This window comes from Tupaia chinensis, unplaced genomic scaffold (genome assembly GCF_000334495.1).
Source record: "Tupaia chinensis unplaced genomic scaffold, TupChi_1.0 Scaffold146140_1, whole genome shotgun sequence".
In the NCBI taxonomy this organism is placed as follows: domain Eukaryota; kingdom Metazoa; phylum Chordata; class Mammalia; order Scandentia; family Tupaiidae; genus Tupaia; species Tupaia belangeri.
This window is the reverse complement of record NW_006205995.1, coordinates 3,624,448-3,649,959: the sequence shown is the minus strand read 5'-3', so window position 1 is coordinate 3,649,959 and position 25,512 is coordinate 3,624,448. Positions and strand designations below refer to the sequence as shown.

Below are 25,512 nucleotides of genomic sequence, written 5' to 3'. Positions count from 1 at the left end.
CATTCTAACGCAAAAGAGTTAGGAAGTGTTCCCTCTTCTTCAGTGTTTTAGAGTTTAAGAAGAAAGAGTGTCTACTTTTCTTTAAATGTTGAAGCCATTTTGTCCAAGGCTTTTTCTTTTTTTATTTTTATTTTTGAGAGGTTTTTGCTACAGGGCGTGCGCGCTCGCCAGAAAGACAGAGACGAGAGATAGAAACCGGGAAATCACCCCCAGGGGGCATGGCCATGCCACAATCCCTTCTCCTCCATTCTCCTCTTGGGATCTTGGGCACGCACGCACATGTGCCCAGCATGAGTTTAAGCCACTGAGTCTGGGAGTCGAACCGCAGTCAACTACATGGGAGTCCAGCAACATAGCCATTATGCCAACTGCTGGTCTCTGGTTCAGGGCTTTTTGTTGGGAGATTTTGGATTAGTGATCTCCTTAGTAGTTATAGTCTATATAGATTATGAATTTCTTTGTGAGATTTCATATTTTTAGGAATTTGTCCATTTTATCTAAGTTATTTAGCTTATTGGTGTACATTTACTTATAGTACTCTTACACTTTTTTTATTTTGTAAAATTGATAGTATTGTCCCCATTTTCATTATTGATTTTAGTAATTTGAATCCTTTCTTTCTTAGTCATTCTACTTATAGAAGTTTGCCATAATGTTATGTGGTAGATTTGAGATTCTTCTTCTTTTCTTTTTCTTCTTCCTCATCCACCTCCTCTTTTTTTTTCATTGCCAGTAGGTGTGTGTGTTCACCAGACCGAGAGAGTGGGAAAGCACCTCCTAATAGGATACGGTCATACTGCAGTCCTTTTACTCCATTTCTCCATCCCATAATTATTTTGGGCATGTACCTGGCATGTTTTTCAAGCTGCAGGAGTCAGGATTTGCATCGTGGTCAGTCATGTGAGATCCAGATTTCCATGCACAGTGCTACAAGGCTAGTTTGAGATCTTCTTGCTTTGCTTTTTGTCTATTGTTATTTTTAATGGACAAATCACATTTGCATTTATTAATGGGGCATAATGTTATGTTTTGATATATGTATACCACATGGGGTAATTACATCAATTTATTAAAATGTTCATCATTTCAATTATTTTTTGAATTGAGACATGAAATTTACTCTCTTAGCAATTTTGAAGTAATCAACATATTATTATTTACTCAAACAGCGTATTGTTGAATAGATCTCAAAAACTTATTTCCTCTATCTAACTGAAACCTTGTACTCTTGAATAATATCCTTCTATTGCCTGCCCCCATCTCAGCCTTTGGTAATCACTCTTCTACTCTCTACTATACGTTAGACTTGTTTAGGTTCCACATATAAAGGAGGATCATGTGGCATTTGTGTGTGTGTGTGTGTGTGTGTGTGTGTGTGTGTGGCTTATTTCACTTAACATAATGTCCTCCAGGTTCACCAAGCTGTCACAAATAGTAAAATTTCCTTCTTTTTAAAAACAGAATAATATTCCATTGTGTAAATATACTACATTTTTTTATCCACTCATCCACTGAAGAACACTTAGGTTGATTTCTGTATCTTGGCTGTTGTGAATAATGCTATGGTAAACATGGGGGTGTATCTTTTAAGCAAACTGATTCCCTTTCCTTTGGATATATACCCAGGAGTGGCATTGCTGGATTATATGGTGGTTCTACTTTCAGGATTTGTTAAAAATAAAAAATTATTTATTGAGGGAGAAGAAAATAAAAAGAGAGGTTAGGGAGCTTTTTATTGTGATTCCCTTCCTACAGTCAGCCAGGATCATGGGCACAACTGGCAAGTGCACATGGCATGTTCAGGTCAACCCAGAACCTGAACCCCGGACCTTCCTATATGGTTCCAGTATCACCCAATGGCACCGTACTGTCTTCACCACCATGGTTGGGCCATATTTTTAGTTTTTTGGGGGAGCCTCCCTTCTGTTTTCCATATTGGATATAGCAATTTATTATCTCACCAAGACTTCTTTTCTCTACTTCCTCATCAATATTTATTTTTCATCTTTTGGTAATAGCTTTTCTAACAGGTGTGAAGTCACAGCTCATTATGGTTTTAATTTGTCTAACAGGTGTGAAGTCATATCTCATTATGGTTTTAATGTGTATTTCCTTGATGGTTAATGGTCTGAGTATTCACATACCTTCTTTTGAGAAATGTCTGTTCAAGTCTTTTGCCTATTAAAAATTATTTCATCGGTGAATAATAGTTATATACATTTATGATGTATAATGTGATTTTTTAATCTGTGTATATACATTGTAGAAAGATTCAATCAAGCTGATTAAAATATTCATCACTGCACTAGCTTGTGTGCATGTGTGTGTATGTGTGCATGTGGTGAGATTGGTGATGTTCTTCTAACATTTTAGTGTGAAATACACAGTACATTATTAACTGTAGTTGACTGCAGTTCAACTCCCAGTTAACTGATTATCGTGTAGTACAACAGATCACTAAAGCTTATTCTTCCAGTCTAACTGAAATACCGTATAATACCTTTCTCATCTTCTATTTCTTCTTCTCTTCTCTTTTCTCCCAGCCTCTGGTAATCGCCTTTCTACTCTGTTTATCTAAGATTGACTCTTCTAGATTCCACGTATAAGGGGGATCATAAAGTATTTGTCTTTCTGTGTCTGGTTTATTTCATTTGACATAATGTACTTTAGTGCCATTCATGTCATCAGTGACAGAATTTCCTTTTTAAACCGGCTTCATATTCCATGGTGTATATACAGTTGGCCCTTAGTATTTGCAGGTTCTGCATCCCAGATTAAACCAACTAATCCAGCCAAATTTTGCCAATTTTATGAAATGGGGGAAGAGGTGGGTCTCTAAAAGAGATGCTGAAGAAGTTTATGTATATATTTTACATTCCACATATATCTGATGCTAAGATTACTTATAAACCATCTAGAGATAGGAAGGACATTTGGAGGAGGGATACAGAGGCAGAGCATTGAGGGGATGGGAAGGTGTGGTGGTATCTGTTGAAGATATTTTGATCAACTGGACTGGGGAGAAATGTTCACACACTGAAATGTTCACTTTGTAAGCTAAACAATGTGACTGAATGTATGTAAAAATAATAAACAAACAAATATTTAAAAAACAAAATAAACAAAGTATACAGGAGGGATGTGTATAGGCAATATGCAAATACTATGCCACTTCATATTCTACAATACTCTTGAGTATCCATAAACTTTGTTGTCCTTTGGAAGCTGTGGAACCAGTGCCCCACGAATACTGAGGGGAAAAATGTATACCACATTTTCTCTATCCATTCTTCTGTTGATGGCCACTTAGGTTGATTTCATATCTTGGATAATGTGAATAATGCTGCAATAAACATGGGGGGGCGTGGAGATATCTCTTCCACATGCTAATTAAAACTCCTTTGGATATATACTGAGAAGTGTGATTGCTGAATCATATAGCAATTTCATTTTTAATTTTTTGAGGAACCTCCATACAATTTTCCAAAATGACTGTACTAATTTATTTTGGCCATTTTAAAATCAGGTTATTTATTTTTTTTTTGCTGTTGAGCTGTTTGAGTTTATTATGTATTTGGGATAGTAATCCCTTATCAAATATATAGTTTGCAAACATTTTCTCCCATTTGATAGGTTGTCTCTTCACTCTGTTTGAGTGCTACCTTGTGTAAAAAAATTTTAGTTTGAGATCATCTTATTTGTTTTTATTTATTTATTTTTTTTATTGCCTTTTGTGGCCATAGCCAAAAAAAACATTGCCTAGACTCATGTCATGGAACTTTCCTCCTATATTTTCTTCTAGTAGTTTTATAGTTGCAGGTTTTACATTTAAGTGTTTAACCCATTTTGAGTTGATTTTTGTACATAGTGTAAGATATAGTTTCATTCTGTATGTGGATGAACAGTTGTCCCAACACCATTTATTGAGAATCTTCTCTTTCTCCCTATGTGCCCTTGGCATTTTTGTGGAAAATCAATCGACCCTAAATGTGTGGATTTATTTATAAGTTCTCTATTCTGTTCCATTGGTCTTTGAGTCTGATTTTAAGACAGTACCATTGTTCGTAGTCTATTTTGAATCAGGTAGTATGATATCTCCAGCTTTGTTCTTTTTCCTCAAAATTGCTTTGGCTAGGGGCCAGCAGGTGGTATAGGGGTTGAAGCACTGGACTCCTACATGGCTAACTGAGGTTTGAGTCCCAGACCCAGTGATTTTAAACTCATGTCAGGCATATGTATGTGCAGGCCAAAAATCCAAAAAGGAGAATGAAGGAGAAGTAATTGTGTCATGGCCATCCCCACTGGGGGTGGTGTTGGTGACTTCTCACTTTCTCTCTCTCTCTTTCTGTCCTTCTGGTAAGTGCAAGCACCCTATAAGAAAAAAAAAAATCTCTCTCTAAAACCAAAAAAGATTGCTTTAGCTATTTGAGATCTTTTGTAGTTTTGTACAATTTTTTAAGAGGCTTTGTATCCTGCAACTTTACTGAATTTGTTTATCAGTTGTAACAGTTTTTCTTTTGTGTGTGTGTGGAGTCTTTAGGGTTTCTCTCTCTCTCTGTATATAAATATATAGATATTATATATATATATATACACAATGTATATATTTATATATGTATACTATATATATTATATATACATATATACACATATATATACTTGTATATATTTATACACACACACATATATATATAATTTCTATGTCATGTTATTGGCAAACAGACAATTCCATTTCTTTCTTTCCTCCTAGATTGTCTTGGTTTCTTTATCTTGTCTTACTGTTTTAGTTCACTTATTTTTTAGTGTAAGAGTTTATATGTATAAATTTCCCTCCTAGCACTATTTGTGCTATATCCCATAAGTTTCGTATGTTGTGTTTTTGTTTCCATGTCTCAGGATTTTTAAGTTTGAGAGAGAGAGAGAATATAAGACTTCCATCAGAGTCTTCACACCATTATACACCTCAGCCTCAGCCAGCCAGGATTATGGGCATGAATATACACCAAAATGTACAAAGAGAGCTCAAGATGCAAACTTAGAGACCTCAGGATGCAAACTTAGAGCTCTTCTATGTGGTGGCAGCATCATATTACTGCATCATATCATTGGCCATTGTCTCAGGTATTTACTAATTTCTATTTTGATTTATTTCAGGACTCACTGATTGTTGGAACAATGGGAACATTGTTAACATTGAGAATATACAATTCTATATCAACTTTGGAAAACAATTTGACATCATTATGTTAAACTGAGTATTTTCATACTCAATAATCCAGATATTCTGTTGTTTCTTTATGTCAGAATTTCTGGGAGCTGGACTTCTTTGCTAGGTCAACAGAAACTGAGGTATTCATACTTGGGAATAGGTACGTCTCTTTTTCTGCTTAGCCTTTGGGGGCTTGAGTCAATTAAGTCAAGTGTTGAGCTGCATTTGGGTTTTGTTTTTGCTATGGTTACTCTCAGTGAAACACAGGCTTCAAATTCCTCTTGCATTACCTTGTTTTTAGAATTCTCAGAGAACCAGCTTTTGGCATAGTTTAATTTCTTCCTTGTTTTCTGTTTTTAATTTTATTGGTTTCCACTCTGGTCTTTATTATTTCCTTTCTTCTGCTGTCTTAGGTTTTTTTTTATTTCTTCTTTTTCTCACTTCTTAAGGTAGAGGGGTAAGGTCATGCTTTTTGAGAATTTTCTCTTTTTTTTCTCTAGTATAGACATTTTAACACTGTAAATTTCTCTTTAAATACTGCTTTAGTTACATTCCACAATTTTTAATCTGTGTTTTAATTTTCACTCAGTTCAAACTATTTCTGATTACCCTAAAACTTGTTTCTTTGTTTGACCCAGTTACTGAGAAGTATATTATTTAGTTTCCAATTATTTGGGGATTTTCCAGGTATCTCTTTGTTATTCATTTACAATATAATTCCATTTTGGTCTGAAAATATACTTTCTATGACTTGAATTACTTGAATAAACTTCTTAGGATATTTTCCAAGCTCAGAATATAGTATATCTCGGCAAACGTTTAACGTGCACTTAGAAAAATGAGTATTCTGCTGTTGTTGGGAGATGCTATGATTTGAAAGTGTTTGAATCCTAGACCTGGCAGCTTGAAAAACACAATGGGTGCAGGTGCACATGTGCCAAAATCCTAGGAGGAGAATGGAGGAGAATGGACTGTGGTATGGCCATCCCTCTTGGAGTGATTTCTCACTTTCCTACTCTATGTATCTATCTATCTTCCTCCAGTGAGCCCACTATAGCAAAACAAACAAACAAAGAAAAAAGAAAAAAAAAAGGAGAAAGTATCCCTTGGAGTTCATTTGTTGGAAACTTGAATCCCAATGCAGTGGTATTGAGACATAGGGAACTATAAGAGATGTTTGGATCATGGAGGCACTGTCTTCATTAATGGATTAATATCATTATTGTGAGACTGGATTCACTCTTGCTCTCTCTCTTGTCTTTCTGCCATCTGGCCTCAAATGACACAGTAGAAAAACCTTTGCCAGATACCAACCCCACAGTCTTGGACTTCCCAGCCGCCAGAATGTGAGCCAATTAAATTCTGTTCCATATAAATTACCCAGGCAAGGGTATTCTGTTGTAGCAGTACAAAATGGACTAAGAAGGGATATTAAATACATCAATTAGGTCAACTTGACAGTGTTGCTCAAGTTTTCTATATCATTCCAACTCATTACTAATTTTATATATATTCTATCAAATATTGGGAGTGAGGTGTTGAAGCCTTTGTACTTAGGGATTTATCTATTTCTCCTTTAGGAGTTAAAGGGTTTTATTAAATTTTAAAACACTTTTATTAGGTGCATAACTGGTTAGAATTGTTATGTCATCTTGATGAGCTGACCACTTTATTATACAGTTACTCTTTATCCCTGATAACATTTTTTTGCTTTGGATTTATAGGATAGGTTCAAAAAAATTGGGGATTTGTAAGTAATATGGCTTTTTTGCTGTGGTATGAGTGGGAATAATGCAAGTCCCAGTTGTTTTATGTTTTTATTTTTTTTCATCTTTTTAAGAACCAAGGTCCTAGGGACACATTTTAAAAATCATTAAGATCATTACAGTATCTGTGGAGAACAATTTGGAGATCCCTCAAAAATCTACAAATAGAACTACCATATAATCCAGCAATCCCACTCCTTGGTATCTACCCAAAGAACAGAAGAACACTTAATTGGACAAGTGCTTGCACATCGATGTTTATTGCAGCACTATTCACATTTGCTAAGTCATGGAACCAACCCAAATGCCCATGAACAGATGAATGGATAGAAAAACTGTGGCACATATACTCTATGGAATACTACTCAGCCATAAAAAAATAACAAGATCCTGGCATTTGATAGAAAGTGGTCAGATATGGAGGATCTACTGCTGAGTGAAGCAAGTCAGGCTATGATGGAGGGACATTGTATGTCCCCACTTCATATATATCGAGTGTCTGCACTCTATGACTGAAACTGATTGACTAAAAGATATAGAAACACAGTATATGGATGTAAATACCAGATATAGTGTGTGTCAAGGAGGAGGGTCTGAGAAAGGACATTTAGAAGAAAATAGGAAGCAGAGCATTAATGGGACAAAGAAATGTGGTATTATCTGTTGAAGACATTTTATAGTTTTATCAACTGGAGGAGGGAGAAATGTTCACCTGCTGAAATATTCACTTTGTAAGCTAAATAATGTGATTGAATGTATAAAATAAAATGAAATTAAAAAATGTAAAAATAAAAAAAAGAGCATTGGGACCAGCAGCTAGCGTAATGGCTATGTCGCTGGACTCCCACATAGTCGACCGCGGTTCACATCCCGGGACCCGGTGGCTTAAACTCATGCCAGGCGTGTGTGCGTGTGTACCCAAAATCCTGAGAAGAGAAAGGAGGAGAAGGGATTGCAGTGTGGCCATCCCCCATGGGGGTGATTTCTCACTTTCTGTCTCTCTGTCTTCCTGGCGAGTGCACACGCCCTATACCAAAAAAAAAAAAAAAAAGTATTACAGTATCATTACCAAAATTCTTCCTATACCAAAAAAAAAAAAAAAAAGCTTTCTCTTATTGTTTTCCATATACTCCCCTTTATCTTTTCAATTTGAAATGAGGAAGGGAGGGAGGGAGGGAGGGAGGAAATGTAAGAAAACAAGCCACTAGGTCTAGGACTTGAACTATGCTAAGCCAAGTGGGAGTCTAGTGCCCTTACCCATCACACCATCTGCTGGGCACCCCTCTTTATCTTTTTAATCATAATCAGAATTCTCATCTTTCTCAATGAAGTAAAGACCCTCTTTCTATCCAACCTATAAACTTTTCCCAATGGAATCTCCTTCAATGTACCAGTACATTATAGTATAAAGTTATAATTTTGTTATTAATTACAATGTTTGACTTTACTGTTTTTGTAATTAATGAATATCCAGGTTTTTTGGGATCTATATGTAGTCTTAGCGCCTCTGAAAGAACTCGACTTTAAACAGGATTTCATCTAATGTGTTAGATGCTAAAAAACTAATCTCTATCAGAGACTAGTTTTGAAATTATTATTTAAAAATTATTTTTTAAAAATTAACTGTAGTATTAATCAAAAATATTATCACACCTTAAATTTATGGAGAAACCACCACCAAAATGAGTCTTGCAGAAGAGCAATAGAAGCTTCTGAGAGAAAATGAGTCTTCCAGATTTTAAAAACTCTTTCCTATGGGGGAAAAAAAGACATATTGAGGTCAACTTAAAATATATTACAAAACATGATCATATAAATGGGCTTTCTAAAAAGACTGTACTCAATGGTCATAGAACAGCATACCATACAACAAAGATTTAATGTGAGTCATATTAAACAAGTAAAAGGTGAAATTAATTTTAACGACATTTTATTTAATAAAATACATTTAAAGCATCATTCCAACATATAGCTATTTTAAAATTTTAATAAAATATTTTACATTCTTTTTTGGTTCTAGGTCTTTGAAATAAGAGATATATTTTACAATTATAGTACCTCAATTTGAACACAGAAATACTAGATCAGTATTTAGACTTAATAAATTACCTGGTGGCTATTTTGTTCCAAGCATAATTTAAAGTTTTTCAATAACTGTACCAAATATTAGTTTTCAGATTTGAATGTATATTAATTTTAAAAAAAGTTAAAAACCCAGCTCCTTGGTCATCCTAACCACATTTCCTATCCTCAATTTGGATAGTAGCTATTGAAGGGACAGTGTAGGGTAGAACTAGAATAGCAAGAATGTAATGATACATACTGTAATTTCCCCCTTTTTCTACTGGAGATAAATACCACCAATTAATCCTGGAATTCTGTTCAAATAATCTCCCAACATAAGTCTACCTAAACATAATGTTCTCTCTACGTGGAGAGTTGATTAAAATTGGTGCATAAACTATCATGACTATTAAAACTATCATGACTAAAGACTATAAATTTCTATCTATATGGTCAGATTCAATAGATCATCCACAAAAGCTTTCATAAGCCATCTAGTATGGTCTAAAGTATACTGATAACAGTTTCAACTTATATTAAGCACTTTTTAATTACAATGAACATATGGAAAATATGTAAATATAAAAATCAGAAAACTAAAACGCAGAGGGAAAGTGAACAGTTCTACCGGTAACCATCCCACCTTCAACCAAACCCTAGTAATGACTGCCCAGTGATCTAGTTACTTTCCTATACCCATAACTTTTCATCATTTGGTTACTGTGTAGGGATACTACCCCCCAGATTTCCCAGGACACTTACAGTTTAAAAATATCACCTAAAAGGCTTATAAAGAGAGCTATCATAAGATAATTCATGGGTGAAATGAGCATACTAAAATATTCTGAGTTGATATATTAGGAACTGAGAGAGAAAAACACCAATACAGAAACATGCCTAGCCACATTAGTAACCTCAGGCATGAGAGGTAGAAATACAGTCTAAAACTGTCTTCTGGCAATAGGGTTTTAGATACCAGTGGTCTTTCCCGCCACATTTAATGTCCAAAGATCAAATCTTGCTTGACACCTACTGTGTCATAGCTTTAAATAAAGGCCTGATTCAGTAAATAATACTCTTAAAGTTTATTATATAATAAAAATAAAATAATATTCACATACATCAAAGTTATGGTTTTTTAAAATAAAAAGAAAAATTCGTTCAGCATCCAAGTGTCTGGGTAGTTGAGTAAGCTCATTTGTTTTGAATCCTGAGAAGGTATAACCCTAGAAAGAGGGAAATATCATGAAATAATAATTATCTCACTCTCCTCAATATTGTACTCTCCTATAACTACAGAAGACAGATAATATTTAGCCGTCACTCACTAACATAATTACTTCACTTCTTTTTATTTTTTTATTTTTTTCAGATTATAAATATTATTGTTTTTATTCTTATTATTTTTTTAAACATTCAATCACTATACATCTTTTGGCTAGTAAAGAGAATTTACCTAACATGAAATGCTTCTCAGACCAGTCCAGTTGAGAACACTATACATGTTAGCATCAACAGGTAATAAACCATTTCTGTGACCCACAAATGTCATACTTCCCTATTTGTTCTCATGCTATCCTTCTCTATCCTCTTCCCCTCCCCCTCCCACTCCATTCAGCACTGTCTTCAGCATCCATAACTATTTTCAGTGCTTTTATGCTCTCCAATATTTCAATCTCCACCATAGTGCAGATAGTTGGTATATATTAAGTGGATACACACAGTATCTTTCTTTCATAGCCTGGCTTGCCTCACTCAGCAATAAATCTTCCATATTCAACCTCTTGCAATCAAATGTCAGGGTCTTGTTTTTTATGGCTGAATAGTATTCCATAGAGTATATGTGCCACACTTTTCCAATCTATTCTTGCTTGTGGACTTCACTTCTTTTTATTAGATTAAGCAAAAAATAAATTTCCCATTAAGAAAAATCTTTATATTTCCTGCTTTTCTGGAATTAAGTGCTCTGATATGTTCATAATCCAAATCCAAAAGCAAAACAAGATCATATTTCAGAACTAATTTTGACATAATAAATGATGAAGAATTTTAGCTAGACATAAAAAAATATGGACTAAGTATGAAGAAAAAACTTCTATACCTGTCTCCAACTTTTTACTCTAGGGCACCTATCTATATTGGTAGCTACATTTATACGATTATAAATATTCTTTTAGCCCTACATAATTTTGCTATACAATCTGGCAGAACAGAAATTTGAAATACCTCTATATTCTTTTCTGTCTTCATGTCTTCTGAAAGCTGGAAAACATTTAAAATGAAATCTATGAAACTCAAAGAACTTCACATTTTGCAAATTTTTTCAGTTAACTAGTATGTATGTGTGAGAGTACTTCAAAAAGTATATGAAAAATGGGATTAAAGTATGAGTTTATTTTGGTATAAAAAATTCTGAAATCTACACATAAATTTTTTATAATATGCAATTTTCATGAACTGTTTAAAGATCCCTCATAGATATAAATGGAAAAGAGAATGTAATATATTTATATATTACTGAGACAGGCATATTTTAAAGGCATAAGCAGCTCTAAAGAATAAAAAAGAATAATTTGAAATAGGTGTAAGTTCATAAATAGGCAATTAACAATAACAAAAGGCTAGTAAAAACCAAATGATCAATTTTAATAGTAAAAAGTATGCAACTTGTTAAATATGTGCCTATCAAGTTGGCAAACATTAAAAATATGACAATATTTAATGTTGGCTAGAGAATGAGTAAGGGATTTCATAAATTCTATTGTTACAAATGGAAATTGGTACCATATTTCTAGAGAATAATTTGGCAATGCATATCAAAACATTTAAATTTTCATATTTCCTTCCCCAGGTGTTTCCACTTCTGGAAATTTATCTTAAGAAAATATTCATAAGCATTATGTTAAGCTCGAGATATGTCCATGACAGCTTTTTAAATAATAGGGAAGAATGAAAACAAACCTGTGTCCAACAAAAGGGCAATTACATTAATTTATGAAATATCTGTTTAAAAATGATAGAATATTTGAAGGATATTTATTGATGGAAATTTCATAATACATTTAATAAATTAAGAAAAATATAATTTAATCTAATTGTAAACAATTAAGAATGGGGCCAGCTAGTGCCATGGTGGTTAAGATGGCTGGATCCCACATGACTGACTGTGCTGTTTGAGGCCTGGATCTGACAGCTTGAAAATACACTGAGTGCATGTGTATGCCCAGAATCCTGAAAGGATAAATGAAGGAGAAGGGATTGTGGCGTAACTACACCCCATGTGGATGCTTCCTCACTTTCCTTCTCTATGTCTCTGGCAAGTGTACATGTCCTCAAATAAATTAATGGGACCAGCAGTTAGCATAATGACTATGTCGCTGAACTCCCATGTAGCCAACCGTGGTTCGAGTGCCAGACCTGGTGGCTTAAAACTCACACCGGGCGCGTGTGTGTGCGTGCCCAAGATCCCAAGAGGAGAATGGAGGAGAAGGGATTGCGGTGTGTCCATCCTCCCTGGGGGGTGATTTCTCACTTTCTATCTCTCTGTCTCTCTCTGTCTTTTTGGCGAGCGCACACGCCCTATAGAAAAAACTCCAGAAAAAAAAAAAAAAGGATAAAAGTGACGACTAAAGAGAGATATACATTATCTCCAAATGATAGAATTATGATGCAAATTCCTTTTTGATATGTATATATTTCTTTTAATCTTCTCAAATGACTACTTTAGCCATAATAAGGAATAAATAAAAAAACATATTTTGAAATTTAAAAAATAACATTAAATAAGGTGGCTGAACTGGTGATGACACCTGAAAGTCTTTATACCTTTAACACTGTATAATTTTAAAATGTATTTTTGAAAAGGACTAACTATTTAAAAGTAAGGGGAAAGCCCATTAGAATTTTAATCAAAATCTCAAAGAGATTTTTTAAAAACTGACAAAATAGGGACCAGCAGTTGGCGTGATGGCTATGTTGCTGGACTCCCAAGTAGTCGACCACGGTTCAAGTCCTGGAGCCAGTGGCTTAAACTCATGACGGGTGCATATGCCTGTATACCCAAGATCCTGAGAGGAAAATGCAGGAGAAGGGATTGTGGTGTGGCCATCCCCCTGGGGGGTGATTTCTCGCTTTCTGTCTCTTTGTCTCTCTCTGTCTTTCTGGCGAACGCACGTACCCTATATCAAAAATGTCTCTCAAAAAAATTAATAACCTGACAAAATAATCTAAAGAACATAAAAAAATAATTGTTAAAATTTTCCTAAAGGAAGAGGTCTAATATGGTACCTACCGTACTAAGTATAAGATGTTTTAAGTTATAAATAACCAAAGGATGGAATATGTATACATTAAAATAAGTCTTCAAATAACTAGTAGTGATATAAAGATGTCAATATTTACATAAAAAGAAAATGAGTCAGCTATTATAAAAATATAGAGATGGGTGACAAAAGACTTAAATATCATCTTAGAAAAATGTTATTAGTTGTGCAATTATGGTGTTTATATTTTCTATGAAAGTATAATTTTCAAGGATAATAAAAAATACTATACCATTATTTTCCTCTTCTTATGGTAATGGTACTTCTTTGGAAATGCTTCATATTTTTCCATTTTTCCATAAGAACCTTAAAAATAATATATATTTACATATATTTTTTTTTCTAAAAATAAAGAAAACTTTGATACTTTAAAGAAACTATATATGAAACTACTCAATGAAATCAACTAGCTATTTTGGTAAGTGTGATGTTAGACACATACTCTTGAATAAATAACAACAATTATTATATATCTTTTGTTTCCTTTGTTATTCCGAAATATCTTGATCTAACAAACATGTCTACGGCATATACTCCTATCTAAAATTTTACCTCTTTCTCTCTCAACTGAATAAATTTACATTTTTCAAATAGTTCAGTCACTTACACTTGTTGTTTCTTTATTGCCTGAAATTCAATGAAGTGCAGAATTGTGGACCACGGTGCTGTGAAAGTTAACAGGGAATTCTAAAGTCAGAAAACCTGACAAATAAAGCTGTGATTTTATATACTGAGAACAATGAATATATGTAATTTTTTTTTTAAACAGGAAGGTAGGTATAAAAGAAAATGTTCAAATTTTATTCTGTTTATTTTTGGATATTTTCTTTCTTAGCAATGATTTATGGGCATGTGTGTGTGAGTGTATGTATATACAAGTTATATATGTATGCATAACACATGTACACACAAGTTACATATACAACAGTATGGATTTTTATATTTTAAATAAAAAAATGAATAGTACATTTAATAGCAGTATACATAAACTTTTTTTGAGAGGTTTTTGCTACAGGGCACATGCACTTGCTGAAAGATAAGAGAGAGAGAGAGAGAGAGAGAGAGAGAGAGAGAGAGAGAGAGAGAGAAAGGGAGAAATCACCCCCAGGGGGGATGGCCATGCCACAATCCCTTTTCCTCCATTCTCCTCTCAGGATCTTGGGTACACATGCACACGTGCCTGGCGTGAGTTTAAGCCACTGGGTCCCAGACTCGAACCACAGTCAACTACATGGGAGTCCAGCAACATAGCCATTACACCAACTGCCGGTGCCTTAATAGCACTGCATTTAAACAAATTCTCAGAATTTGAAAAAAAAATTGTCTAAAAAAAGATGTAATGAAATACCTAAATTATATAACTAAACACATTACTACATGGAAAATACATTAAACCAGTGGTAAAAGTGTAATGTGACACTCTGTGATGTTGAGACCACATGGAAAGGATCATGGATTTTCATGCCAGTCTCCCAGTACACAATGGGCACTCATATGCATACTCATGCTAGATGAGGCTGGGGGTGGTTCACAGCATGAAGACCCTGTTGAGGGTGACTCCCTCTCTTTTTTTTTTTTTTTTCTTTTTCTTTTTTCCTTTTTTTTCCCCCTCTCTTTTACTATCTCATGGAGAAAAAGAAATAAAAGAAAATTCTTCTAAAAATATAACCAGTATCATCACTGTCAGGCTTACACCTGATACATTTGCCCATTAAATCAAGAATAATACAAGAGTCATCATTAGTATTTAAAACTATTCTTAAAGTGTTGATAAATACAGTTAGAAAGGAGAAAAAAGTTATATGAATGCTAAAAACAAGTAAAAATTATTACTTGCAGATAAATTTTTCATTCATTCAGTTATTCCACAGTGAATACTAAATACTGCTACAAACTAACCTAGTTCATGTAGGTCAGCTCTCATCCTTTATACTTTTGCTTTTAGGTATTTTAGGTCCATCCTGACCCCTGTAACTTGCATTTTTCTAATAACAATATCAGTTGATACAATTCTCTTCCTGTATCTTTCATTTCTGCTACCTTCACAATAACTTAACAAAATTAAACAGTTTCACAATTATTTTAGGCTTTGTCCCAGTAATTCTCTCTTTGAAACTGTATGTTTATGTTCAACTAAAGATGTGTATTGGGACAAGCAGTAATACAGTGTGTCTTCTCAGTGCTGAGGTCACATGGGAGAGTTCCAGGTCCATATCCCAAGGTTTTCCTGTATGATGGGCTTATGCATGCATGCCCATGATCTGGCTGGCTGGGACTGGGGACAGATCACCCTGTTAAGGGTGTCTATATTTTTTTATCTTTATCTCTCATGGAATAAAAATGAATAAATAAATAAATAAAGTCTGTATTGGACAATTTTTTTTTTTGGAGAGATTTTCACTATAGGGCACGTGCGCTCACCAGACAGACAGAGAGAGAGACATTAGAGACAGAAAGCGAGAAATCACCCCCCAGGGGGGATGGTCACGCCGCAATCCCTTCTCCTCCATTCTCCTCTCGGGATCTTGGGCATGCACGCACACACGCCCGGCGTGAGTTTTAAGCCACCGGGTCCGGGACGCAAACCGCGGTCGACTACGTGGGAGTCCAGCAACATAGCCATTACGCTAACTGCTGGTTCCCTGTATTGGACAATTTTTGAAATACAGAGATTTTAAAATAAAATATATTTATTTTTTGCTTTTAGATACTTTATACTTGTGATTTCATTCTTTATGAGAAAACACACACAGAGACATACAAACACACACACATACACACACACACACATGCACACTTGATCACTACTTATATAAAAACCAAGGCTTACTTGTCCCATATATCACGCTGATTCCCTCAAATATTTTGGAGGCGTGGTTTTGCAAAAGAAGTGAACATTCTTTTAATCTTGACTCCATGAGCAGAAGTCTTTCATAAAGACGAGGGACATTTTTCCATAGGTGAGTATAAATTGAAATAAATGAACTATCTTCTCTGACTTTTTTTAAAGTGTTTGCCCATTTATCATTATCTTCAAATCTGATTTCCCTTGGCCAATGATCCTGAAAAAAAAAAAGTGAGAGAATTCAACATAAAATTTTAATGAATTTAAATATGAGATTTTATTCCATAGCATTATTTTTATTAATTTTCTATAATATCTGCAACAATTACAAACTTCAGAAAAGTTACAAGTGCTTTACAAAAAACTTTTTTACTGAATCATTTGAGAATAAGTTGCTTATTTGATAGCTTAACATCCCTTCATACTTTATTGTATATTTCTGGAAAGAAAAACGGTCTCCTAAATAATCACAATATAACCCTGTGAATCAGAAAACTGGCATTGATATGTTGTTCCTGTTTTACCTTCAGGCTTTATTCAAGTTTCGTATTTAGTCTTTAGATCTGTGGTCCTTTTAAGTCTACAACAGTTTCTCAATATTTGGTAGGGGAAGAGAGAATATTAGGGATCAGTTTTTACATATATATATTTTTTTACCTGAGTTATAATTGACAAAAAAGATTGTACAGTCATAGTGTACAACATGATGCTTTGGTATATGAAGAGATTATGAAATAATTACCAAAATAAAGTTAACATCCATCATCTCACATGGTGTGTATGTGTGTTTATATGATATTTAAATTTTTCTTAGCAACTAAAATTTTTTTCATTATTCATGGTATTGTGTGGTGCACATATGTGTGTGTGTATGTGTGTGCACATGTGTGTGTGTGTGTGAGAGAGAGAGACACTGTGTATGGTCTAGCCATGCTGCAATTCCTATGCTTCAGTCTTCCAGCATGTTAGATTTTAGGCATTCATGCACATGTCCTCCCAGTGCTTCAGGATGACCATGCTAGGGATTCAAACCTTGGTTGTCATGTGGCATCCAGTTTCTATTGAGTATCATATCACTGGTGCTCCACAGAGTTGGGCCTTGCTTAGCAATTTTGAAGTACATACTACATTATTAACTACAATCACTATGCTGTCCAATAGATCTCCAGGATTTATTTTTTCTATCTAGCTGAAACTCTACCCTTTAACCCATTTCTTTTCTACCCCTCCTTAGGCCCTGGAAAGCACCATCCTACTCTCTACTATTATAAATTCCACTTTTTAAGATTTCACTCATAAATGAGATCACACGATAATAGTCTCTTTGTGCCTGGCTTATTTCACTTAGCATAATGTCTTCCAGGTTATCTCTATTGTTGTGAAGACAGGACTTTCTTCTTTTTAAAGTCTAATGATATTCATGTGTGTAATTTTTATTTTTATAAGTTAAAAATATATATATAGCTGTGTGCACTTGCTTGAGAGAGAGAAAGAGTGAGAGAGCACCACCCCATGGGGGATGGTCATTCCACAATCACTTCTCCTCCATTTCTCCTTTCAGGATTTTGGGTATGCACGAACACATATTTTTCAAGTCACTATTGTCTAGCACAGTCAGGCATGTGGAATCCACCCTTCTTAATCACCTCACTGGCTGGCCCATATTTTATAATTTTAGTATATGAATTTTAATAGGGAGAAATGGAGAAGAAGGGATTGTGATGTGACCATTTCCTATAAGGAGTGCTTTCTCACTCCTTGTCTCCATCTCTCTCCAGCAAGTTTATAAACCTGGCAAAATTTTTAAAAACTTACAAAATTTAAAAATTCAATAAAAAATTTTAAATAAGTAGTAACTTTAAAAAACATTTTCAAAAAATCCATGATACAGTGCATGTGCATGCAATGATGGGGTATGGGACACCCCCTCTGTAGAGAGTCTGGTTATGCCACAATTCTCTTCCTCCAGTTTTCCAGCCTGTAGGATCTCCAGCCTGTGGGCACTTGTGTACATGCTTAGTGTGTTTCTGGTGAACTGGGACCTGACCAGGGATTTGAACTGCATTTGCTATGTGAGATTCTGCTTCTCTTGAGCAGTGTGCATTACTGTTGTGCCAGTAATGGAGCAGGCTCAAAAGTTAATTTAATAGTAGTGATTTAAATACACTCAGAATTTGAAAAAGGGCTAAGCCAAAAAAAGAGATGTTAAATATCTAAATTATTGTATATAACTAATCACATTAATACATTAAAAAAAATACATGCACACATGGCCCAACTGGTGTCATGGTGGTTGGGTAATCGAATTCCACGTGACTGACCAGTTTGAGTCCCAGAATCAGTAGCTTGATGGGTATGTTTGTGTGTCCACAAAAATACCAAAAGATAAATAATGAGAAGCGATTGTGGTGTGACCATCCCCAGGGATTGGGGAGGGCTATTCTCACTTTCCTTCTCTGTCTCTCTCTGGAAAGCACACATGTCTCCTACGAAAATACAAAATGATAATGATAATAATTCTAAAAAGAAAGAAAAAAAAGGAAAAGAAAAGAAAATACACATACAATATTGTCCCTGGGTATATGAGAGGATTGGTTCTAGAACCTCATGCAAAAACCAAATCTGGATGTTCAAGTTCCTTATATAAAATAATGTAGTTCCATGGATGTGTGATCGATGGCAGTTGACCCTCATAACCATGGGTTCTACAACATAGATTTAACCAACTACAAATCAATTGGATCAGGGGTTGGTTGTAGTCATGAATGTAGAAACTATGGATAAAGAAGAATGACTGTATTTATGTCTCATATGCACATACCTACACACACACACACACATTCTAAATTTTCTTTTTCTATTCATACATAAATGGACATTGAGACTTGGTTAATATAAATCATGTTGCAATGAACAAAGGAGTACAGGTATCTCTTTGACATACTGATTTTATTTCTTTGGATATATAGCTAGAAATGGGATTGCTGGATCATATGGCAGTTCTATTTTTAATCTTTTGAGGAACATCCATACTGTTTTACATAATGATTGCACAAATTTATATTCCTAACAACAGTGCTTAAATGTTATTATTTCTCCAGATTCCTATCAACACTTTTTAGTTTTGTCTGTCTGATAACAGCCATTCTAATAGGTGTTAGGTAATATCTCATGGTTTAGTTTTATTAGGTTTATAATTGCCTGATGGTCATGTGGAGTTTTTTTTTTTTTATTTTTAAGGCCAATTTACTGAGCCCTGATTTCCTTTTTATTTTTTTAGAATTATTTTATTTAACCGTATTTTTATTTTATTTATTTTAACTTGACGAGGGAGAGAGAGAGAGAGAGAGAAAGTGAGAAAGCAAGCCACCAGGTCTGGGACTTAAACCGCAGTCAGCCATGTGGGAGTCCAACGCCCTTAACCACCACACCACCAGCTTTGGTCATTTTTATGTCTTCTGTGGAGAAATGTCTATTTGGGTCTTTTGGCCATTTTTAATCAAGTTATAGGTTTTCTTGTTACTGAGCTGACTGAATTTCTAATAGTTTGGATATTAACCCCTTATCAGATGTGTGGTTTGAAAATATTTTCTTCTGTTCTATAGGTTATATGTACACTCTGTTGATAGTTTTCCTTGGCTGTATAGAAGCTTTTTAGTTTGATATAATATGATTTTATTATTTCTTTAATTGCTTTTATTGTCTGTGATTTGGAGGTCATATCGCCTCTCTCCCCCCAAACAAAACAAAACAAAATAAAAACTAAAAGAACACTCAGGTCAATGTCATAGCACTTTTTCCTGTATTTTTTTCTAGTAGCTTTATGGTTTCAGGTTTTACATTTAAGTCTTAAATCCATATTGAGTAGATTTTTGTATATGGCTATAGCATGAGATAAGGGCATAATTTCATTCTTTGGCATGTGGATATTCAGTTTTCCTAACACTATTTGAGAGATTGTCCTTTCTTTATTATGTGTTCTTGGCACTTGCTATGGTTTGAATGTGTCTCCCAAAAGTTCCTGTGTTAAAAACTTCACCCCTCTCCTCTCATGAATAGGTTAATTTCACTATCACCAAAGTGTATCTGTTACTGCAGGATTAGCTTTGTCATAAAGGTGAAACTCTCTGGTTCTTTTGCTTTTTCCTTTTGTCACATGATACTTTCCATTGTGTTATGATGCTGCAAGAAGGCCACATTGATAGCTTCTAGTGCCATACTCATAAACATTCCAGCTTCCAGACCCATTAGCTAAGTAAACCTGTATTTTTTATAAATGACCTAGTGTATGGTATATAGTTAGTAGTGGAAAATGAATTAAGACCTTTGTGGAAAATCAATTGACCTTAAATGTGTGGATTTATTTCTGGGCTCCCTATTCTTTTCCACTGAGTTATATGTCTTTATGTAAGTACTACACTGTCTCAGTTACAATAGCTTTGTAGTATATTTTAAAGTCAGATAGTGTGATGTCTCCAGCTTTGTTCCTTTTCATCAAGATTGTTTTCGTAATTTAGGATTTCTTGTAGCCCCATAGGAATTTTAGAATTATTTTTTTCTATTTTTGTAAAAAAGGCCATTGGAATATTAATAGGGTTCATATTGAATCTGTAGGTTGTTATGGGTAATATTAATTTTTGCAATTCGTAAACATGGAATATTTTACCATTTATTTGTGTCATACATATACAATTTTTTCATCAATGTTTTGTGATTTTCAATGTACAGTTATTCATGACTTTGGTTGCATTTATTCCTAAGTATTTTATTTTTTCATGCTATTGTAAATGGTATTGTTTTCTTGATTTCTTTTTAAGATAATTCATTGTTAATGCATAGAACTAATACTTCTTTTTGCTGGTTTTGTATACTTTGTCCAGTAAATTAAAAATTAATTTTGGGGGGGACCAGCAGATAGCATAATGGTTATATCACTGGACTCCCATGTAGTTGACCGTGGTATGAGTCCAGATCAGGCAGCTTAAAACTCATGCCAGGCACGTGTGCGTGCATGCCCAAAATCCTGAGGGGGGAATGGACAAGAAGGGATTGTAGCATGGCCATCTGCCCTGGGAGGTGATTTCTTGCATTGTCTCTGTGTCTCTGGTGAGTATGCATGCCCTCCAGCAAAATTCTTTCTTAAAAAAATAATAATTTTTTCCTATTGTGCAGAGGATGTTAATCATCCTCCATTCTATTCAAGTGAATGTCCTCTCACTAGCTCTGAAACTTAGAGCAATTTTTTTTCCTTTTCTCCTTGGAGATTTAAAAAAAAAATTATGATTTATCATTGGCAATCATTTTACATCTCTATAGCACACAATATACTTTTTAAGGTACACATCCAGTACACAGCAATCAAGCCAGGAATATAACCATAAACATAATTTTTAAGAGATCTTTATAATCTTGTATATGTTTTCTGTCTTTTTTTTAAAGTAATAATGAATTTATTTATTTATATGTTTATTTATTTAATTTATAATTTGACCAGACACACACACACACACACACACACACACACACACACAGAGAGAGAGAGAGAGAGAGAGAGAAGGAAAGTGAAAATGCAAGCTGCCATGTCCAGGGCTTAAACTACAATTGGCCATGTGGGAGTCCAGCGCTCCAACCACCACACCACCTGCAAGCCCCACAATCTTTTATCTGTTAAGGGTTTCTTTCCTAGTCATTTTATATGTATGTTTTCAAGTGTGCAATAGTTTGGCAATGATCAAGCCCTTAAAACAAACAAAAAACAAAAAACTAGATCAAGCCTTAAAAATATAACTACAGAAAATGAACCTTTGGTTATAAAATCCAAAGAATAAGAATTACAGGTAAACTCACACATGACAAAATGGTAAAATTGATTATGTTGTCTTTATCAAATGCTGTCTGATAAAAATTGAAAGCTATAAAAATATCCTTTTCATACAAATGTAAATATGTCCTTTGTATACAAAGATGGTAGTATTGATATATCATTAATAAGACACAAACATTAATTTGATTTTTTATTCTATCATTAGTAAAAGGCTGTCATAAATCTATAATTTTGATTTGATCAGATCATTCCTAATGTAAGTAGAGATATTATGCATTCTCTACTTCAAATAATTAAAATTTTTTATCTGAAACCAGAGCTTCTCTCAAATATATGTAATGGTATATTCCAAATGTCTCCATTATCTGTTGAATTTGGCTTAACTTTAATAATAATCCATTGGTATTAAAAAGATCATAGGCTAGCCTGCAGCCTAGTGGTTTCTGGAGTTGGATCCCACATGCCCAACTGCAGTTCAAATATTGGCCCATGTGACTTAAAAAATATTCTGGGGATGTGTATGTATATGTTCCAAATCCTGATGGGATGAAGAAGTGGAGGAAAAAGGAGTACAGGGTGACCACACTCAGTTGAGCGGTGCTTCTAGCTTTTATTTCTCTCTCTGGCAACTGAATGTACCCTCTAGCAATACAAAAACAACAAATTTTTTTTTCAGGATCTTGAATACTGTCATTAGGCTGAAGCATAATTTCACCATTATTTAAATCAAAACAACTGCAAAAAGGCTTGTGCTATTATTTTGAAATATTTGGCCCTGCCACAGTGATTGAAATCCACTTTTGTAAACCAAGAATTTTTCCATTTTCTATTTGCTCCTAATGGAAACTCAATCCTTTCCTAAAACATCAGGGAAAAAAACTTATTTAAACAAATATAAGAACAGAAAATAAATGCTTAAAAATAGACGTTTCTGAAACTCCATTGTCAACAGCTTAATCAAAGAAAACTCTGTTTATATTTAAGCATAAATAGATGTGAGTTATTCATATTCCAACCAATCAAAATATGAACATACCTCATAAAAAAGCAATCTTTTCTCTCTGTCTCCTATACTGACATCTTTATCCTACTCTTGACATTCTTCATGGCAGAACAAATCTGACCATCACATTTGCAAGCCCATGAATCCAAAGAAAAACTCTAGCAATTCCAGTAATTCCAAAGTCAGTAGTTACACATAACAATGGAAACTGGAGCATTCTATACAATTGCACAATTTGAATATTTTGCACTGATTCAACAATCAAGGAATACTGACACAAAAACCCCTATCAATTATGTATGGATAAATGAAATAAGTAAACATATTAGGGATTATTTAACGTGTAAATATATAAAGTAAAAAAATCTTACGTTAGCAAAAAATATATTAAAATGTCTATATAGGGACCAGCAGATGTTTATGTTTAATGTTTACCTTGCTGGACACTTATAGTCAACTGCAGTTCATGTCTCAGATCCGGCGATTTAAAACCCACACCAGGCATATGTGCATGTGTGTACAAAATCCTGAGAGGAAAATGAAGGAGAAGGGATTGTGGTGTGGCCATCTCCCTCCACCCCGAAGGGGTAATTTGTTGCTTTCTGTCTCTCTTGTAAGAACACGTGCCCTATACCAAAAATCTCTCTTAAAAAAAATTGTCTATATATTGGTACAATTGTTTAAATACAAAAAAGAAAATAGAATGTTAACTCTACAACATAGACCCTGCTGAAAGGAGATAAATACTTATAGACACTTGCCACATTGAAACGTGAATTTCTATTCTCAAAGTTTTTTCCTACGTCTTCTACATCTCTATAAGTGTTATTTTTAAAAGTTGTGCTGGTATATAAAATAGGATGCTTTACTCACCCAATTTTGATACTTTAAGAATTCTTCAATGCTCTTTGGAGGTTCTTGCATTTTCTAATGAAATAAAATCAATAATATTTGTTGGTATAAATTCAGATTGCTCATAATGCTTACACATAATGAAATAAACATATTTAAGTTATAATTTTCAGAATTGTAAGATATTACAAAATATTCACTTTATACAGTCCTTAAACTTTGAAAAGGAATAGAAGTAAATGTTAATATTTTGAGCCCCCAAACAAATTCCGCAAAAGGCTCCCCTCTTGGGAACCAGCAGTTAGCGTAATGGCTATGTCGCTGGACTCCCACGTAGTCGACTGCGCTTCACGTCCCGGACCCGGTGGCTTAAAACTCACGCCGGGCATGTGTGCGTGCGTGCCCAAGATCCCAAGAGGAGAATGGAGGAGAAGGGATTGCGGCGTGACCATCCCCTCTGGGGGGTGATTTCTCGCTTTCTGTCTCTGTGTCTCTCTCTGTCTGTCTGGTGAGCGCACGCGCCCTATAGTGAAAACCTCTCAAAAAAAAAAAATGGCTCCCCTCTTAAACATTGGCCCTGGAGAAAAAAATTACAAATAAATCTTGCTGAAAATCCTCATTTGAAATTCATACAAGAGTTCCAAGATATTTCAGGCTAGCGTGGATATTGTCTATAATAAATACAGAGCCAAAAGTATAATAATGTCATCTTCTTCTTGGGCTGAAGTATTTTAAAAACCCACACTAGTGACATAGTGAAAATAATTAAAATATTTTTATGTTTCAGTCCAATAAGTAATAATGCTATTTTTTATTAGCAATTTCATTTTGAGTTGAACACATATTCAACAATAGTCAAATTAATTTTAGTGTTAGTCCTGTAATAGAGTGGTTAAGGGTTGTATATACAAAGCTGGATCCTACTTGACCTACTATGGTTCAAACCTTGGCCTGGTGACTTAAAAAACACACTGGGCATATGTGCATGGCTGCCTAAAATGCTGGTAGAGAAGATAGAGAAATGGAGGGAAAAGGATTGAGGCATGACCACCCCTCACTGGTTGCTGCTCTCTCTCTCTCTCTCTCTCTCTCTCACTCATGCTCTCTATCTAGTGCTCTCTGACATTAAAAAAATAATTTTAATTGAGATCACACCTTGTTCTTTCTTGCCATAGAAACTTTGTACACATCTTTCCTCCTGCTTAAAAGTCTCCCCATCTCAAATCCTTGCCTTCCAATCAATCTTGGCATATTTAGTGTTTATTTTAAATATAAAATTAAAAGTCAGTTTTTCTAGGAAGCCTTTGTTGGCAACCTAAAAGTTTCTCCATGGTAAGCTAGGAAAATAGAAACTATTTTCCTTATCTCCAGGAGAATAGAAACTATGGTGCAATCACAGCTGAATTACCTAAATTTCAGGCCATGGCTGGTCTACAAGCAATGTAGAACAGCCACTCGTGGTTTGCATAAATTAATGAATAAATTAATAGATGCATGTCAGAAATGTGCAGATACTTGAAAAAATTTTAGAGAAGGAAAAATCAGTGCAAAGTCAAAATAAAAAGAAAATTCAGAAGTTTAATGTCTCAATAGCCATGACATGGCTGGCAAGAGTGGATTACATTTT

General features: G+C 34.4%; 1 protein-coding gene across 2 annotated transcripts in view; it reads right to left on the bottom strand.

Moving 5' to 3' along the window:
• FAM227B (family with sequence similarity 227 member B) overlaps window positions 1-25,512 on the bottom strand; it is a 207,039-nt gene that overhangs the window by 172,356 nt on the left and 9,171 nt on the right. For both annotated transcript variants that reach the window (XM_006168774.2, XM_006168775.2), the window contains exons 3-8: window positions 23,907-23,960; window positions 16,192-16,423; window positions 13,594-13,667; window positions 11,266-11,301; window positions 10,161-10,265; window positions 8,629-8,727 (exon numbers count right to left, since the gene is read on the bottom strand). In XM_006168774.2, the coding sequence (XP_006168836.1) occupies window positions 8,629-8,727; window positions 10,161-10,265; window positions 11,266-11,301; window positions 13,594-13,667; window positions 16,192-16,423; window positions 23,907-23,960 (600 nt within the window). The remainder of the gene's footprint in view (window positions 1-8,628; window positions 8,728-10,160; window positions 10,266-11,265; window positions 11,302-13,593; window positions 13,668-16,191; window positions 16,424-23,906; window positions 23,961-25,512) is intronic.